This window comes from Haliotis cracherodii, unplaced genomic scaffold, assembly GCF_022045235.1.
Source record: "Haliotis cracherodii isolate W230 unplaced genomic scaffold, xgHalCrac1.p SCAF_3, whole genome shotgun sequence".
Lineage (NCBI taxonomy): Eukaryota > Metazoa > Mollusca > Gastropoda > Lepetellida > Haliotidae > Haliotis > Haliotis cracherodii.
Window position 1 is genome coordinate 4,252,851 of NW_027266286.1, and position 17,584 is coordinate 4,270,434.

The following is a 17,584-nucleotide window of genomic DNA, read 5'->3' on the forward strand; positions in this document are numbered from 1 at the left end:
GACACGGTCAGGCGACTACCATCAGATAGCGGCTATGGTCGCCCAGCTGTGACAACTGAGGTAACAGGGCACTGTTTGATTACAACTTGAGTTGACATTGTTACGTCATAAGCTTTCAGTAAACATGATTATCAGGGAATTTATTGCTGGAGCAATGTTTGTGTGTAGGAACTAGATAACACTTTGTACCACTGCTATTGGCTCTTCTTACAACATAAACATTGAAGGTCATTTTCTTGGCTTAGTACTGTCAACATTTAGAGAAATGGTGCAGTTTATAGATATGGCTGTGTAAAATAAACGGCAGCAACCATCAGTGAGGCCCACAAAACATACTCCAGGGATACCCACTGACAGCTCTTGGGAGAGTGCCATCATTTTTCAAAAATCTTCTTCTGAAGAATATGGATACTCAGTGTTAAATTATCTCACAGGGATCACGCTTCCTGATGAAGTTCATACAAAATCTGATCAACCCAGATCCAGACAAAACCTTGAACTCTTTGAAGAAAATGTTTTCTAATTAAGATATCTTGTGATAACAAACAAGATCTAGTCCCTGGTTGCAGGGTGGAATGAAGTAGCGTTAAATATGGCACACAACGCTAAGTCTTCTTTATGATAAAGAGGAAAACATGGAGACAGAGGCTGACACATCTGGTTATGTATGTTTAAGTAATTACTCCTTGTGATTGGAAAAGCAAAATCCACCATTTGAAAATAAATCCAGACAATATTGCCACTGGCTGCGGGATATACTGAGTGGCAGGACCTAGCACAAATTATTTCTCTCACCTTGAAACCCTCATTAAATTTGAGCTTATAGACAGTTTCAATGTAAATAATAAGAGATAATAATAAATAAATTATTAATGAAATAAACAATAAATTAGAACAATTATTTGTCAATAAATGCAATACAACTGTATTAATACATCACAGATGGGATTAAGAAGGATACACATATGGAGTGAACACATTTGTAAACAGAGAAACCTCATTTTAACCAATGTCTGCCGTTGTGACAGATTTCAACAAATGTCTGCCGTTGTGACAGATTTCAACCAATGTCTGCCGTTGTGACAGATTTCAACCAATGTCTGTCGTTGTGACAGATTTCAACCAATACCTGCCCATCAAATGTGACCTATCATGACCTCGGCTGACACGAAAACAATGTTTTGATTCACAGACGATCCATCAGAATTATGACAACCACGGTAAGGTCACCGGTCCCCAGCCTCCAGGAGAGCTGGACATACAGTGTGTTTCAAACCCTTCCTGGTGCATATGCCTTGTAGACACCATGGGATAACTTGAGATAACCACATACACCAACCAGGAATATCTAAATTGTTTCCTTCTTTAGAAAAACACTGTTACAATTAGTAATTGGACGTAAGAGAAAATAATGACACCTTAAAGAAATGGGTGCCGTTGTACAAATAAACCTTAACAATACAACTGTCATAAGTTATGATCACCTTAGCACTGAGTCTATGTTAAGGTATGGAAGTTAGGATCACCTTAGCGCTGAGTCTATGTTAAGGTATGGAAGTTATGATCACCTAAGCGCTGAGTCTATGTTAAGGTATGGAAGTTATGATCACCTAAGCGCTGAGTCTATCTTAAGGTATGGAAGTTATGATCACCTAAGCGCTGAGTGTATGTTAAGGTACGGAAGTTATGATCAACTTAGCGCTGAGTCTATGTTAAGGTATGGAAGTTATGATCACCTTAGCGCTGAGTCTATGTTAAGGTATGAAAGTTATGATCACCTTAGCACTGAGTCTATGTTAAGGTATGGAAGTTATGATCACCTTAGCGCTGAGTCTATGTTAAGGTATGGAAGTTATGATCACCTTAGCGCTGAGTCTATGTTAAGGTATGGAAGTTATGATCACCTTAGCACTGAGTCTATGTTAAGGTATGGAAGTTATGATCACCTTAGCGCTGAGATCGCTTGGTACAACGGCACCATGGATAATACGTTTCTGGCACTTCAATGAGACCCACCGAGCAGCGTGAGTTTCAAAATATCCCTTCAAAAAGGGGCACAGGTGGCCCAGTCGTCTAAGGCACTGCAATTCGCAGTGCAGAGTTACATCCCTTGGGCACGCCAGAAACCTATGATTGTGGGTTTGAATCCTGGTTCGCCCCAATTATGTTTCTAGGTTTGTCAGCACCATACCCGTGCTCGTGGGTTTCACCGATGTGGTAAACGTCTGAGACCTGCATCACTTCGGGCTTTCCTCCCACATTGAGCTGACATATTGTATTATACTGGAATACTGTTAAAAGTGGCGTTAAACCCAACTCACTCAAGAAATACCTCATGTCAGGAGCAGGGACCTCAAAAAAGTGCATGGAAACATCGGCTTTCTCTACTCCAAGAACAAATGGCATCCACAAATCAGCCCTTACTCAAGTCAGAAATCATAAAAGAAACACGTCTGGAGATTCATTGATGGACTAACCCTATCAGGAAAGTTTATCACTCCCATACATCAAACTGTTGAGCCTGTCCTTTGATTCAAACTTCAATATAGACCATTCCTCAAACTAGAACTGAAGTGAGGGTTTAAACTCTGAGAACACAATGCCACAGAAGTTCAAGAGAAGCCTCATCCATCATTGGAGGCTTCGTCTGCTGTTAATATCACCTGACTCAAGGAACAAAACATGGTCAAGTTTCTTATAACATGGTTTGACAATAAAAAAATCTGTATCAACATCGAAAATATATCTTGAATATTGGCTGACGTGTTTCTGTTGTCTTCTTATCTCACACATTTCAAGTGGAGAAAAATTGTAATAATCATGATTAGTATTCATCTTAAATATGTCAATTTCCCTTAGATTTAGATGCAAAACAAATATAATATATGCTGTAACAGAAATAGATATTATAATGGCAGGGTATGAAATTCCCAAAAATTTCAGCCAGACCACAGGAGTGGCTAGCTGAAATACTTGCCAGCCCTGACCAAAACCTGCCTGCCCACTATAATCATATGTTTCTCAGGATGATTTAATTAAAACTTGAAATCTAATTTATTGAACATGAAGTAATGCAAGAAAAGAAATAGCAAACACTTCTTAGGTCAGATTTGTATTTAATATCCTAGAATACATCATGTAACTATCCTTATTCCTAATTAGGGCCTAAATTTTAGGTTGTCTAAAAGCTAACAGGGTTTCTTTTTGGTTACATTTTATCATTCATCTTTACATGTGAATTAATTCTTATCATCGGGAAATATTTAGAATATTTTCACATGTGAAATATAACCCGACTGTGGGCAGGGGGATTTGAAAATCTGGCAGCCCGAGTTTAAGTCAACCCGTCTCGGACGGTCAGGCAGGTAGGTATTTCGAACGCTGATAATGGTCCAAGAATATACTAAGGTGAAATCAACAGTCACAATCAACAGTGTGTGCATTCAAAGGTGACTTTGATATTTTCTCTCCAATTAAAATCCCTTTCTGGACATGTTGTAGACTATGTTCCATTGTCTGTGGCTAATTATTCTGAAGATGACAAGTGAAGGTCTCCATGTTGCTATAGATAGATATTTTCTATTTAATTCACCAATCTGACAAATCTGAATAATAAATCATATTACAATATCACAAAAATAGCCAGAGCTCATACTTGACATTCTAGTGGATACAATATCACTACAGGACGCCAGTCATGCACAAATAAAATAATTCATACTGCGATGTTTTCAATGTAAATATATATATAAATATACCGTATTCCATGTTATAAGCTCCCTGCTCTAATAAGCGCCCACAGCGATATTTGCTAATATATTGGCTAGTGAACGATTCCAATTAGCACCCCTTCCAATTGATCAAAGTACACAAGACTTATTTATTTGTGTTTATTACGTACTCGTGTGTTATATGCATCCTTAATAATGTGCAATTAAATTCCTAAAAAATATATTTGTCATGTATAATATGCACAGACTTTTCTTTTGTATCATTTCAGGCTGTAAGAATAAACCACGAAATTTACGATCTTTCGAATCTTCTCCAAAATTATATTCTACTAAGAGCCCCTTATTTCTAATTTTGAGAGCGCCCTGGGCACTTATTACATGAAATATGAATAAGTTTGTTTATGGACTTTAAATTCAAAGATTGTGCTTAAGCAGTCCATGTCGGGAATAATTTCTCGAGAGTTCCAAATATACATCCACTGATGTATTGATGTCCAAATGTCCTTCATTACATTGAGTAGCAATTTATGAAGATTAATGCAAATTTTTATAACTCATCTGTGAAATATATATGTTTTTACTACAGACTTGAGAATTCATCAGACACAGAACTCAATCATACACGGGAGCATGCTCACCAGTGAAGTCTGGTATATACTGTTCACTAAAGTATATATTTTGACCCTTGCAGTTCCTCTCTAGGAACCACAATATCAGTGAAGTTAATTACCCTCAACAACTTGACATCATGGACGAGCAACAGAGCAGGTGACCAGACAACCTTTGGATAAGGGCAGACAACTCTGTGACCATTGGATAGGGGCAGACAACTCTGTGACTATTAGATAGGGGCAGACAACTCTTCATCTGACATCAACAACATACAGAGACAATGTGTTTGTATGGATGTTGTAGTTTTGTATGCACCACCTTTTGGATGCCAACTGTTTGGAACTTCTAAACATGATCAAAACGTAGTTTTTACATATTCATCCCTTGCCAAATCTTTGATTGGCATTCCAGAAGTAAGTGAGTAAGAAAATAAGCTTTTTGGATAACAACTTCTGGCTTATTGCATTTAGTGACGTTTTGATGTCAATTCTTACACCGTTTTTCTAACATTCCTTGCCAATATGGACATTTGTTTCTCTGGGCATTGTCACTGAGAAACGTACTGTCTTGGTTTCTCTGTATAAAACTAAACACAGTAGACGTGAGAATATCTCTATGTTATTGGTTTGTATGGACTTCATGTGATGGCCATGACACCCATACCATGCTGTTAAATAATGTTGTGCTATGCGCATGTTCATACTCTTTAATGTTAATTGATAAAAGAAAACAAAACAAACAAAATCAATATTGAAGCAACATATATAAAAAAAGCTTACCTTTGATTACATTTCGTTTAGCTTCCTGGCTATTTAATTCAATTTTTTTTATCATTGCTAATGTAATATAGCAAGAAGCTGAAACCAGTAAGGTGGTAGTTCTAGTTGGTATAATTATATTTATCCTGATATGAGATCATTTGTTGTCAACTCCGCGCTCAGCAATATTCCTGCTATATAATGGCTGCCTTTAAATAATCAATGCTGGACCAGACACAGCAGCAATTGATAGAATGAGAAACAGTCCACGCTGTCAGTGTACGATTACACGCAACCAACCGAGTCATGGAGCCATACCACCCGATCCATTTAGTAGCCTCTTACAACCAGCATAGGTTGTTGGGGACCAATTCTAACTTGGAACCCTGTGAGTGAGTGAGTGAGTGAGTGAGTGAGTGAGTGAGTGGAGTGGAGTGGAGTGGAGTGGGGTGGGGTGGAGGGAGGTTTTACGCCGCTTTTAGCAATATTCAAGCAATATCACGGTAGGGCACACCATGTCGGGAATCGAACCCGGGTCTTCGGCGTGACAAGTGAACGCCTTTAGCTCTAGGCTACCCGACTGCCCCATGAAGAAGGCTTCATGTGGAAGGTAAAAAAAAAAAGCATATAGAGTACAAAACTTGGTCTGTCTGTTGATCATGTTTCACCTCACGGACATCATCAGGCACATATGGCTGCACAGGTGATCCATGTAATCAATACCATGAAGTTGGACCAACTGAATAACTGTAAGAATGATTCAAAGACATAAAACCGGAGGCAAGAGGTATAAAACCAAACAAGGGATGCATAAAACCCCATGATCCTGCTCCAACAAATTTATCTTACCGACATGTCATAATATGACACTGTAAAAGAAGTAAAACAATTTAAAAATTGATAGAAAACAGTTGTTCGATTGACCTGAGGTTAACTTGCGCCAGTCATGTGACCTTGATTCACCGGAAAAAGTGTGCAGCTAATATGGGGTATAATGGATTTATTTACACTCTCAGAAATTTATTTCCTTCCAAGGCGGGATACATAGCAGTTTGTCAAGATCATGTGGAACATTTATCTTAATATACTATTCACGTTAAAGAACTCCCAATTCTTTTATATTACTATAGTTAATCTGTCATGTCATGACAGATTCATTAACTATAGTAATAGGAGAGAATCAGGTATTCTTTGTCTTCTTTGAGTGGTGTATATCTGACCGACTTCCATTAATTGCTAAAGACTTAACGAAGCATGAACACAATCCATCAAAAGCTGCATCCCCAAACAAGCTAACAAACACACATTCAATTAATGTTTGTACAGAAACATAATCGCACCAACAATATAACTCTAATGTATGAGTGATTACACTCACAGATCAATTCCACAGATGCCCCATAAATAATCCCAACTGCTAAACCATCACAGCTGATTACTGCCAACAATCACAGGACAATAGAGGCCTTCTCAGATAGCAGTTGTTGCGTGTTGATAGCAGTTGTCTACACTTGCACAAGTCTCTGATACAATTATTATTAGTTAAATCAAAATTTCTAGATGATGTAAATAATAAGAACAAGTTTTCCTTATAAGAGACTGGAGTCCTTTCTGTCCACATATCTAGACTTGCCTATTAGGAGGATAGAATTACTACACATCCATGGACATTTCTTTCAGTACAGCCTTGGAGCAAGGCTACATGAGGACAGTCCCTGAGGTGGGCCCTAGAACACCAGACTTCAAGCTGTGATCGCTGTGGTGTCAGGTTACATACCGATATGCATCATAATACTGTCTACATATTAACCTCCAGGCAGAGGCGTGGTCTAGACTTACAAGCCTTGTTACAGTCTAACAACCAAGGGCTGAGCAAGGACAACTAAATTACCATGGTAACAATGTCATGTATTTCCATGGTGCCTGATCACAGATGCTTGTAACTGATATTTTATTCTATTGACTGACTGTTCACTTTGTACACTGATACCGAGTGAGTGAGTGAGTGAGTGGTTGGGTGAGTGAGTGAGTGGTTGGGTGAGTGAGTGAGTGAGTGAGTGAGTGAGTGAGTGAGTGAGTGAGTGAGTGAGTGAGTGAGTGAGTGAGTGAGTGAGTGAGTGCTGCTGTCAGCCCTGTTCCAGTCTGCATCATGGCAGCCTGTTAATAAACAAGTGATCAGGAGCATGAGCACCAACTTACAACATCAGGTCAAGTTGACACCTGCAGCCACGTCACAGAGCCTGACCATCCAGTTGTTGTTGGAGTCGGCTCTTCACCTGTGTGAGGTACTGGGAGGTACTGGGGACCTGTTCTGACCTGCATGAGGTACTGGGGACCTGTCCTGACATAAACGAGGTACTGGGGACCTGTCCTGACATAAACGAGGTACTGGGGACCTGTCCTGACATAAACGAGGTACTGGGGACCTGTCCTGACATAAACAAGGTACTGCGGACCTGTTCTGACCTGCATGAGGTACTGGGGACCTGTCCTGACATAAACGAGGTACTGGGGACCTGTCCTGACATTAACGAGGTACTGGGGACCTGTCCTGACATAAACCAGGTACTGGGGACCTGTTCTGGCATAAACAAGGTACTGCGGACCTGTTCTGACCTGCATGAGGTACTGGGGACCTGTCCTGACATAAACCAGGTACTGGGGACCTGTTCTGACCTGCATGAGGTACTGGGGACCTGTCCTGACATAAACAAGGTACTGGGGACCTGTCCTGACATAAACGAGGTACTGGGGACTTGTTCTGACATAAACGAGGTACTGGGGACCTGTCCTGACATAAACGAGGTACTGGGGACCTGTCCTGATATAAACGAGGTACTGGGGACCTGTCATGACATATACGAGGTACTGGGGACCTGTCCTGTCATAAACGAGGTACTGGGGACCTGTCATGACATAAACGAGGTACTGGGGACCTGTTCTGACATAAACCAGGTACTGGGGACCTGTCCTGACATAAACGAGGTACTGGGGACTTGTTCTGACATAAACGAGGTACTGGGGACCTGTCCTGACATAAACGAGGTACTGGGGACCTGTCCTGACATAAACGAGGTACTGGGGACCTGTCATGACATATACAAGGTACTGGGGACCTGTCCTGTCATAAACGAGGTACTGGGGACCTGTCATGACATAAACGAGGTACTGGGGACCTGTTCTGACATAAACCAGGTACTGGGGACCTGGTCTGACATAAACGAGGTACTGGGGACCTGTCCTGACATAAACGAGGTACTGGGGACCTGTCCTGATATAAACAAGGTACTGCGGACCTGTTCTGACCTGCATGAGGTACTGGGGACCTGTCCTGACATAAACAAGGTACTGGGGACCTGTCCTGACATAAACAAGGTACTGCGGACCTGTTCTGACCTGCATGAGGTACTGGGGACCTGTCCTGACATAAACGAGGTACTGGGGACCTGTTCTGACATAAACAAGGTACTGCAGACCTGTTCTGACCTGCATGAGGTACTGGGGACCTCTTCTGACCACAAATCCCCTCAGGGTATTTGATTAAGAAATATTTCGTCTACATACATATTTTACAGATTTTGGTAAGCTTTAGTTTGTGTCAAATATGACTCCATTTCATAAATTCAAACATCTGATTATGACAGTTTTATGTGTACAATGTAATCTACAAGCTCCACACAGTGATCAGCTGATTTCCTGAAGACCTTCTCACAGGACACAGGTTAATCATGAACAGAGACAAAGATTTCTTCAAGAACTCCTGCAAATCTATTTTAGCTTTAACAATATGTCTGTGTTAGGAATGCTCCCAATACTTTGTAGAAGAACATCTCCGTTTTGGGAATTTGTTTTCCATATGAAGTTAAATTAAATAAAATTCCTAATACTGCCCATGCACTTTCAGAAATCCCAGCTTTAGTTCAGTATTCTGTGTTCTGCCAATGCTGAACTGTAACCCAATTATGTACTTGTGGTGTAAGTGAATACAGCCCGGATAATTGCCCATAAACCATAACTTCAGCATTTCATATCTCCAATTACACTGATTTACTGATTATCAATCCAAAATAATATCATTTCTGTTGCCTGTGCAGTTTCTAGATGTATAAATCACATTTTCTCGCCAATTATCTCCCAGCTACACATGTGTACTAACCCAGCCTCTCCATTTCATTCCTAGTATGTGTCAGATCAGATGCAATGCCACAATATAATCAGCTTACATCCAAACAGAAATAAGATCTGAACAGGACTGCAGATCAGTCATTAAGACAATGGCGAACCTTTCCACCTCGTAATTCCCTTCACCTCAAACTTCCCCAATAAGCGGGGCAATATGGGAATACTGCCTCCCAGCTAATGTCTGGCAATATACCCCGAAAGTGCATATTCTGCAGAATCTGCACAACTGCAGCAATCTCCTCTATTGGCAAATCAATGTGGCTTCCATTATGGTTCTCTCTAAAGACCTGTTTTACAAAAAAAATAAAATCAATTTTTTTTCTCTCTCCTCAAGGACGAAGCACAGAGATTAGGCTGTGTTGGGGGATGTGACGATTGTGCGATAATCACATCAACCGCTCCCCAAACACAATGTTATGCTCAGACTGATAGATTGTGAAAATGTTTTCCATGTTGGGGACAACAGTTCACACTGACATGATGTCACTGCTGTCTGTCTAGTTCTGTTTGTGTTCTGATTGGTTCTGATTGGTTCTGATGCTGGGGAGTGACAGTGATAGCCTGTCTGTAACATCACATACAATACATAACAAAAAATTACTTTGTTTACAGACCCACAAACCCAAATTTCTTAAATGTGGCATCAATTTTTTAACAATGTTTTTTTCTTATTCCAATTGAGTTTTTTTAAAACATTTAGTACCGTATTTGACGTAATAAGCGCCCAGGGCGCTCTCAAAATTAGAAATAGGGGGCTCTTATTAGAATAAAATTTTGGTGAAAAAAAAACAACTTGAAAGATCGTAAATTTCGTGGTTTATGCTGACAGCCTGAAATGTTTTTATACGACAGATATATTTTTCCAGTGTTTAATTGCCCATAACTAAGGATGCATATAACACACGGGTTCGTTTTATACACAAATAAATAAGTCTTACATTGATCAATCGGAAGGGGTGCTAATTGAGACTGTTCACTACCCAATATAATTAGCAAATATTGCCACGGGTGCTTATTAGAGTGGGGTGCTTATTACGTCGAATATGGTATATTAAAAAACAAAGTTGGTCGATATTGGAAGGGAGGTAACTCTTACATTACACAAAGCACTTTCTGTTTGTACCTGTTTGATCTAATCTTGATGCTACCATGTTGAGCATACCTTAAGAGACCACTCGAAAAATAATGAAAGTTTATTGTTGTAATGATTTTTAACATCAACCCTTTTTTATTAAAAAAAATCTGCATATAGATAAAAAAATCAACTGATGTCATAATGGAACAAATAAATACAGACATCATAATCACTGTTTGGATTTTTATATCAACGTTCTGTTGCCGTGCTACATGGAGACGTGTTAGGCTGACAAGGTAAGGGCCTCATCTGTGAGATGACTCCAGGCCCTGCTACACCCACAACAACTTTTACACAGCCCCAATGAGGCTGCCTAGCCAATACCTGGACTGTCATCTCTTATGCAGTGTTTTACACTGTCTCCCATATTCGTCAAAATAAAAAGTTAGAAAAAAATCATATTATTTTTATTTGTGTTAAACATCTTTTGAAACCTCCATTTCAAACTTTTCTTAACACTTTTTTTTCAAGTTTTTGTTAAACCCTGACTACATGGTGTCTTCTGCCAAGACAGTCTGTGAAACAAGACCTTGTTCTTGCCTGATCTAAAAAAATACCATGGCTTGCTCTTTCATCATTCAGATATTGCTCAGGACAGATTATTTTTCAAATACAATTTTTGTTTTGTTTGTTTGTTTGTTGTTTAACACCGCACTCAGCAATATTCCAGCTATATGACGGCGGTCTGTAAATAATCGAGTCTTGACCAGACAATCCAGTGATTAATATCATGAGCATCGATCAACGCAATTGGGATACAATGACATGCATCAACCAAGTCAGCGAGCCTGACCACCCGACCGCCTTTTACGACAAGCAGAGTCACCTTTTACGGCAAGCATGGGTTGCTGAAGACCAATTCTACCCCGGAATCTTCATGGGTCTTTTAAATACAAGACCAGCAGGGATTCCACCCCATGCTGCAAAGATGGGGATAGTGGTATTTGAGAAGAGGGCACATTGTTAGGATGTATACGTGGGGTAGGTGAGTTGTGCTTACCGAAACGATAACTGTATATCATCTAAAAATTACATGCATAAAGAAACTATTTCTTGTAAAATGATTGAAATAACACATTATTTGTAATATTAATGTTTTCTGCCAATATCTGTTAGGTTGGGTGACTTAATGAAGTCTGCAAACTATATTCTCTGAAGAAAGAAACAGACAAACATTTCCAGGACAGAGATCAGATTTCGCGAAAAAACAATATCTTCCTTACAACAATGTATTAGTGTCTTGAAGAATTATGACAGTTACATAAACAGCAGTTATACAAGGCATTGGGCAGTTAGCCAAATATTCCATCTCACACGCAGGAATTGCTGCTGTCATATTTTCCATACAACTATTATGATTCACGTTGGTGATCAGATCGGAATAACGAACAGCGAGGCTTATGGGTAGACATGTTATGGCCACTCATGATTGGGCAGAGGCAAGGGCACAGAAGGCAGCCACTGTGCAGTGGGGAGACTTGTTGCAAAACAGAGAAATGCTTTTAAGATTCTCAATGACTAAATCAATAATAACAAAATAAAAAATGGATGAAAAACAAGTAAATCTTGTCAACTTATAGCCCAGCAGCCTGGGGGCAAGGCATAAAAATGTTATCCACTATTCCTTCATCTTCGTCTATAGAAATCCCCATCAAGTGTATAATTGACAGCGATTGATCTGCACATTTTTTGGGCATGCAATACCATTCATCCTTATTGGGTAAACACTTCTTAGAAGTTTTCAAAACAAATCAACTTTTATTGGTACTTTGAGTTTGTGAAATGAAAGGTTTAATTCACCCTCAACCTCTGTAACCGTGCCAGGAGTGATTTAGTTGGAATTAATGGCCTGTTTCCAAAACATAAAACACCAGGGTGACACTGTATATCGTGATGTTTGCAAATACAGGGCCAGAGATATAATTCCCGGGATACATGTTAAGGTTGAAATCATATTTATGCACAAATTATGGACATTTAACAAATCAAAGCAGTCTGCAACTTAATCCAATTGTCAGAAGCCTGTGTCAAGTAAAATGTCTCATCACCTGGTGATATCCAACAAAGTCTGGGCTAGTAGACTGTCAGATATCTTTCTGTATCACGGGGCAAATCAGCATGTGACATTTTTGACAGTCCATTGGCGCCATTGTATAGCTGAAGGAGAAAGAGTGGATTCTGATCCTTTCTGGAAGTTAGTTTGGTTTAATGCAGCTATGAAAGCCGACCATTTCAACTTGAGGAAAGCTCCTCCTGTGATTTGTGAAACTCAGAGGAACATGTATGGTGCTGACGTAACTGGGATTCAAACTCATGATAAGTGGGATTATGACATTCGAACTCTGCACAGCTAGTTATAGCAGCAACAAAAACATTACTTGAACAATGTCCAAACATAGTGTCTCACCAAGGCTGCGACTTTAATATAAAATTTGAAAAGAAAAAAGGACATCCTACCTTTAAACTGTGCCAAGCGCCCACTGTCTTCGGACATAAGCGACCCTGATGTCTCTCCGGCCATGCCGCCAATGCCGCTGTCAGGGTAGGTGCTGGCAGCACACTGGTTCCGCAGGAGGAGCTCTTGCTCTATCAGGATCTTGGCCAGCTGTTTGGACTTTGGTACTTCCGGGAGTTTGGTAACCGGGATGTGTATTGGCTCTTCTGGCATCGGCTTGGTGCGCATTGAAAGACGGGAATTGCGATCATGCACATTGAGACTTTTCGTCCTGGTGAGTCCGCTCATTCTTCTGGAGCCCTGGTGGTCAGGACCGTCATGGAAGTTGGGGTCATCGTGGAACCCCTGGTCATCCTTCTCCACGGGAGAAGCGGGAAGGGAGCGAAGCATGCGTTGAATGGTGTCGCTGTCAAACTCCATGTTGTATAAAGGAGTCAACGGAGTCTGGGGGGTTAGGGGTTCTGGAGGTGAAGGCCATTCGGGAGATTCAGAGGAAGACGTGTTCCGTGACGCACCTGGTGCGGATGTATCCACCGTCAAGCGTGCTCCTTGCGACATGCTACTAGTAGGACGACTACTTCCACTGCCTACATCACCTACAAAAGCTGTTTCTATATGCACATTATCTCGTTTTGGCGAGTCTATACTAACATGGTCTACAATTACAACACCATTTCCAAACATTTCCACATTATGTTGACCTTTGGAATGGCACGGACTCCCCGATGTGTCCAGAGTGATTGAAGAAATAGCGGAAGCTGGACGCCCTTCGTCCAAACTCCGAACCGGAGAGGACGTGGCGGATGAGCATGTTGGCAGAGACTTCCTGTGTAATATTCTATTGTCTTGAGCTGCGGAAGACCTCTGCAGACTAGAACCCGTAACATTGTCATACATAGAATTCTCTGATGGCGGTTTGATCATGGCGGAGTATCGATAACCGCTGCGGTCCATGACGTCATCTGGGGGCTTGAAGGACGTCATATGATGGACCTCGCGCTCGGGGGTGGGGCATGTGTGGGGGATGGGGTGACGCCCTGGGCTACATCGCGACACGGCCCCGTCAGGGTAGTCACATGATGGCGAGGCGCCGTCGGGGGGGTTTTGGCGCTGGTGGACTGGGGAGCTTGGAGATGAAGCTGAAGCCCCTTTACTGCGAATCCTCTGAAATACATAGAACACCATCACTTTATCAACTGTGTTTCATCATGAAGGTCCAGCGCTGTTCCCCAAAGAAATCCTAGCTTTAACACCTAGACATAGTGCTAAGATTGTTTTGAGCAACGGAGCGACAATCATGTTTGAAAATAAGACTATATGGAATTATTAAAGACTTCAGAAAAAGGATAACCGCTCTGTGTAAAAACGAGAATATTTGCTAAACTTCCAAAAAAGATTATAGAATTGTTACCCATTAATTTACAATTATAAATGTATAGTTCCTAAAAAGTTCTGCATGTGATAGTATTCCAAATAACTTTCTCCAATCAATCTAACTTTAAAGACTTGAAGAGTTATCTCCCTTTGATCAACTTGTATTTTGAAATCAATAAAGAAAAGGAGACAAAAAAAGGGTACTTTAAGCATTCCGTAACATATGTTTTCTGATCATATCTTTGATAGCCATTAGAAGTTGGTGATTCATAGTGTCACAAGATTTTATTGATTTAACGTCAGTATATTGATTTCAACTTCTGTTTTACTTATACACAGACTGATATTGTATGAATATTGCATTAATATTGCAACAACATATTCTGTATGAAGACATTCCATGAGCAACCATAACAATCTGTCTAACTGAAATAAACACAGAAACCATGTCACAACGGAAGTCTTCGAATCTATACCAAGAACAATCATCCAACTTCCATCTATATCAAAAAGAAAATACTGAGAAAGGCATGCGAATGTCCACAATGTACGGAAGACATGAAGAAACACAGAACCTGCAGGTTACCTTCACCACTGGAAGAGAAACAAAAGCAATCACTTGTCTATTAACAACACTACTGCTGTATTTCCACACATATTTCCACATTCCACAAGCACTTTTAAATATTTCCATATTCTTCTGTTACCGTATTCGCCATATTAAGTGTTCTGTTCCTGACCAAGTCCAAACCAATCAGTAATCTCTTTGTTATTTACATGCCAGTCTGTTTATTCTTGTGTATAATGCAGATTATTTACAGACAACTGCAGCGTTGAAAAGCAATATATCTTGCTCGATATCTGACAACAAATTTAAGTCTCTGTTTTAATAAGCACCCCCTTTCTCAATTTTCTAAGTCCCTGGCACATATTACAGCGAATACGGTAAGTACTTTCATAAGTATTTCCACAAGTACATTCATAGGTAATTGCACATGCCACAATTAAGAACTTTCATTTGTATTTCCAACTATTCAAGCTTTTTAAGTTCTATTTGTATGTGATGTTTAATAAATCTAGACAAAGAAAACAATTCATGATGTTGTTCTCACAAACACATGCCCCTGATGACTATTTGTTTTCAACCCAATTCTGATCAAATCTTATAAACATTTATGTGAAGTATAATTATTTTAGATGTGAAGTATAATTAAAAAAAAATTATATAACTTTTCAACACTAATTCCCTCAGCTGCTCGTACACCTACTACAACAGGACAAGTCTTTCATTAAAAACTACTCCGTCATGTCTGGTACAAAATACACTTGTATATTGCATTAATACTGCAGACCAAGAGATTGGGTAGAAAAACAACAATAACTGATCGAAGCAGTAGTAAAATACAGTGCTGACATCAGCAAGCCTGAACTGACGTGAGGACCAAGAGCATGTCCATAAGTCATGCAGCATCCTTCCACGTTATATAACACCTGCTTGGGTCATGTTGTGGATTTTCATCATAGGAAAAAGCTAAGTTACATTCACTATTGCACAGATGCTGGCTTGGTTTGATGTCAAATGTCAAATTTGATTTGTTACGAATAAAGAAAGAAATCCCTCCTAGCAGGTATTTGACCATTATTATTTTAGATGTATCTCATGCTCTTATTAGGCTACTTTTTACATACCGGTATAGTGATCAAATAGCAAATAAGGACGTCAATAAAGTTTTTTGTTTTGTTTGCTGTTTAATGAGACTCTCATGACAGCAATATTCCAGTTTTATGACAGCAACCTAAAAAATAGGTCCGATTTAGACAATCCTGTGATTGGTTTTATGAGTAACAATCCACGCTATCGGGGTACAATGACACTCAATCAACCAGGTCACCTAGTCTGACCACAAGATCCATCCGGTCGCCTCTTACAACAAGCATGGGTTACCAGGGAACTGTTCCTCCCCAGAAAACCCCACTGGAGACTTCTATAAAGAGTAGGCATAGTTTGAAGGTAGGAATGGTATGAAATTTTGTTTGTACGTAAAACCCAAGATTAATCAAGGTTTTCGATACACCAAATGCTAGCATTGCACCCAATAATTTAAATTGAGGAAGCTTATTTTATTGACACAGTAGTGACCACTCCTCTTCAATACCAATATGTTTCAGAGTTCCTGTTTACAAGTAATTACAATTTTTTTCTGGCAAAATTAGGCTTTGACCGGTAAATCATGTGACTGCCAGTCCCTGTGGACCAGGAAATAAAGTACTTTATACATCTTTGTTGTTGAACAAAACATCAGTGATATTCATATAAGTATATTTTTGAATAAAGTCACCTTGTCTGTCCATTAGCATTAGGGTTCCCCTTGTATATTTTTAGTGCAAGGAAATAACATTTCGTTTTGCTTTGATGTTAAATATTTATTTGCAGCGACTTAGTCCCGAAATATTAAAAAAAAGACAGAAAAGTGTGATTGAACTTTGAGTGAATGACGTGTCGATCTAACTAAGTTATTTCAGAGATGACGTCATTGCCTTGAACCAGATGTTGAAAGAATTCAATCCAGGTAATTTTCATGTTTTTTTATTTGTTGAAAGTCAGGACTGAAAAAAATTAGGGGGGACTGGTAATTTTCAGTGTAGCAGACCTGTGCACAAGGACTGGCAGTTTCCAAAGCCAGCAGGGACACTGATGTGTCCTGCACTGAAAGGGACTTAGGTAGTTGTGGAAATACAAGTCGGAAAACACAAGTTTACAGTCCTCGCAAGAATGAGTTTTTGAACTACTGTCACTTTCATACTCACTTGGTCAAACACTATACCATAATAACCCGTTTCATTAACATTTGCATGCTTTGTATGTTTGTTGTTTTAAGCCGCACTCAGCAATATTCAAGCCATATGATGGCGGTCTGTAAATAATCGACTCTGGACCAGACAATCCAGTGATTGACATCGATCCATGCAATTGGGATAGGATGACATGCATCAACCAAGTCAGCGTGCCTGACCACCCGATCCCATTAGTCACCTCTTACGACAAGCACAGGTTGCTGAAGACCTATTCTACAGCGGATCTTCACGGGTCCAATTGCCTGATTCAATGTTATTTCAAGAAATTGACTTTTTGCACATAACATCTTGAAAGAGATTTGCACTACAATAGTGAAACAAAGCAAAGTGCAGCAGATGAGTTGACAGGGTGAGTGAGTGAGTGAGTAAGTCTGCAAGTGAGTGAGTGAATATGAAGGATTACAGTACACAGTAAAATGGGAAGTCACACAGACTGAAAGCTTGTCCCATATTTACTGTCTTCCTGATGTCACAAACACCT

The 17,584-nt window shown here is 39.9% G+C and overlaps 1 protein-coding gene and 1 pseudogene across 7 annotated transcripts in view; one reads left to right on the forward strand and one right to left on the reverse strand.

The window, feature by feature from the left end:
* Positions 1-17,584, reverse strand: part of LOC139475854 (protein still life, isoform SIF type 1-like) — a 289,628-nt gene that overhangs the window by 97,315 nt on the left and 174,729 nt on the right. For 6 of the 7 annotated variants that reach the window (XM_071259064.1, XM_071259059.1, XM_071259062.1 and 3 more), the window contains one exon: positions 12,876-14,037. In XM_071259064.1, coding sequence (XP_071115165.1) covers positions 12,876-14,037 — 1,162 coding nt within the window. Of the gene's footprint in view, positions 1-12,875; positions 14,038-17,511; positions 17,579-17,584 lie in introns of those variants that run through there. The other variant, XM_071259063.1, reaches the window with a different exon arrangement.
* Positions 1,428-2,009, forward strand: LOC139473974 (uncharacterized; annotated as a pseudogene).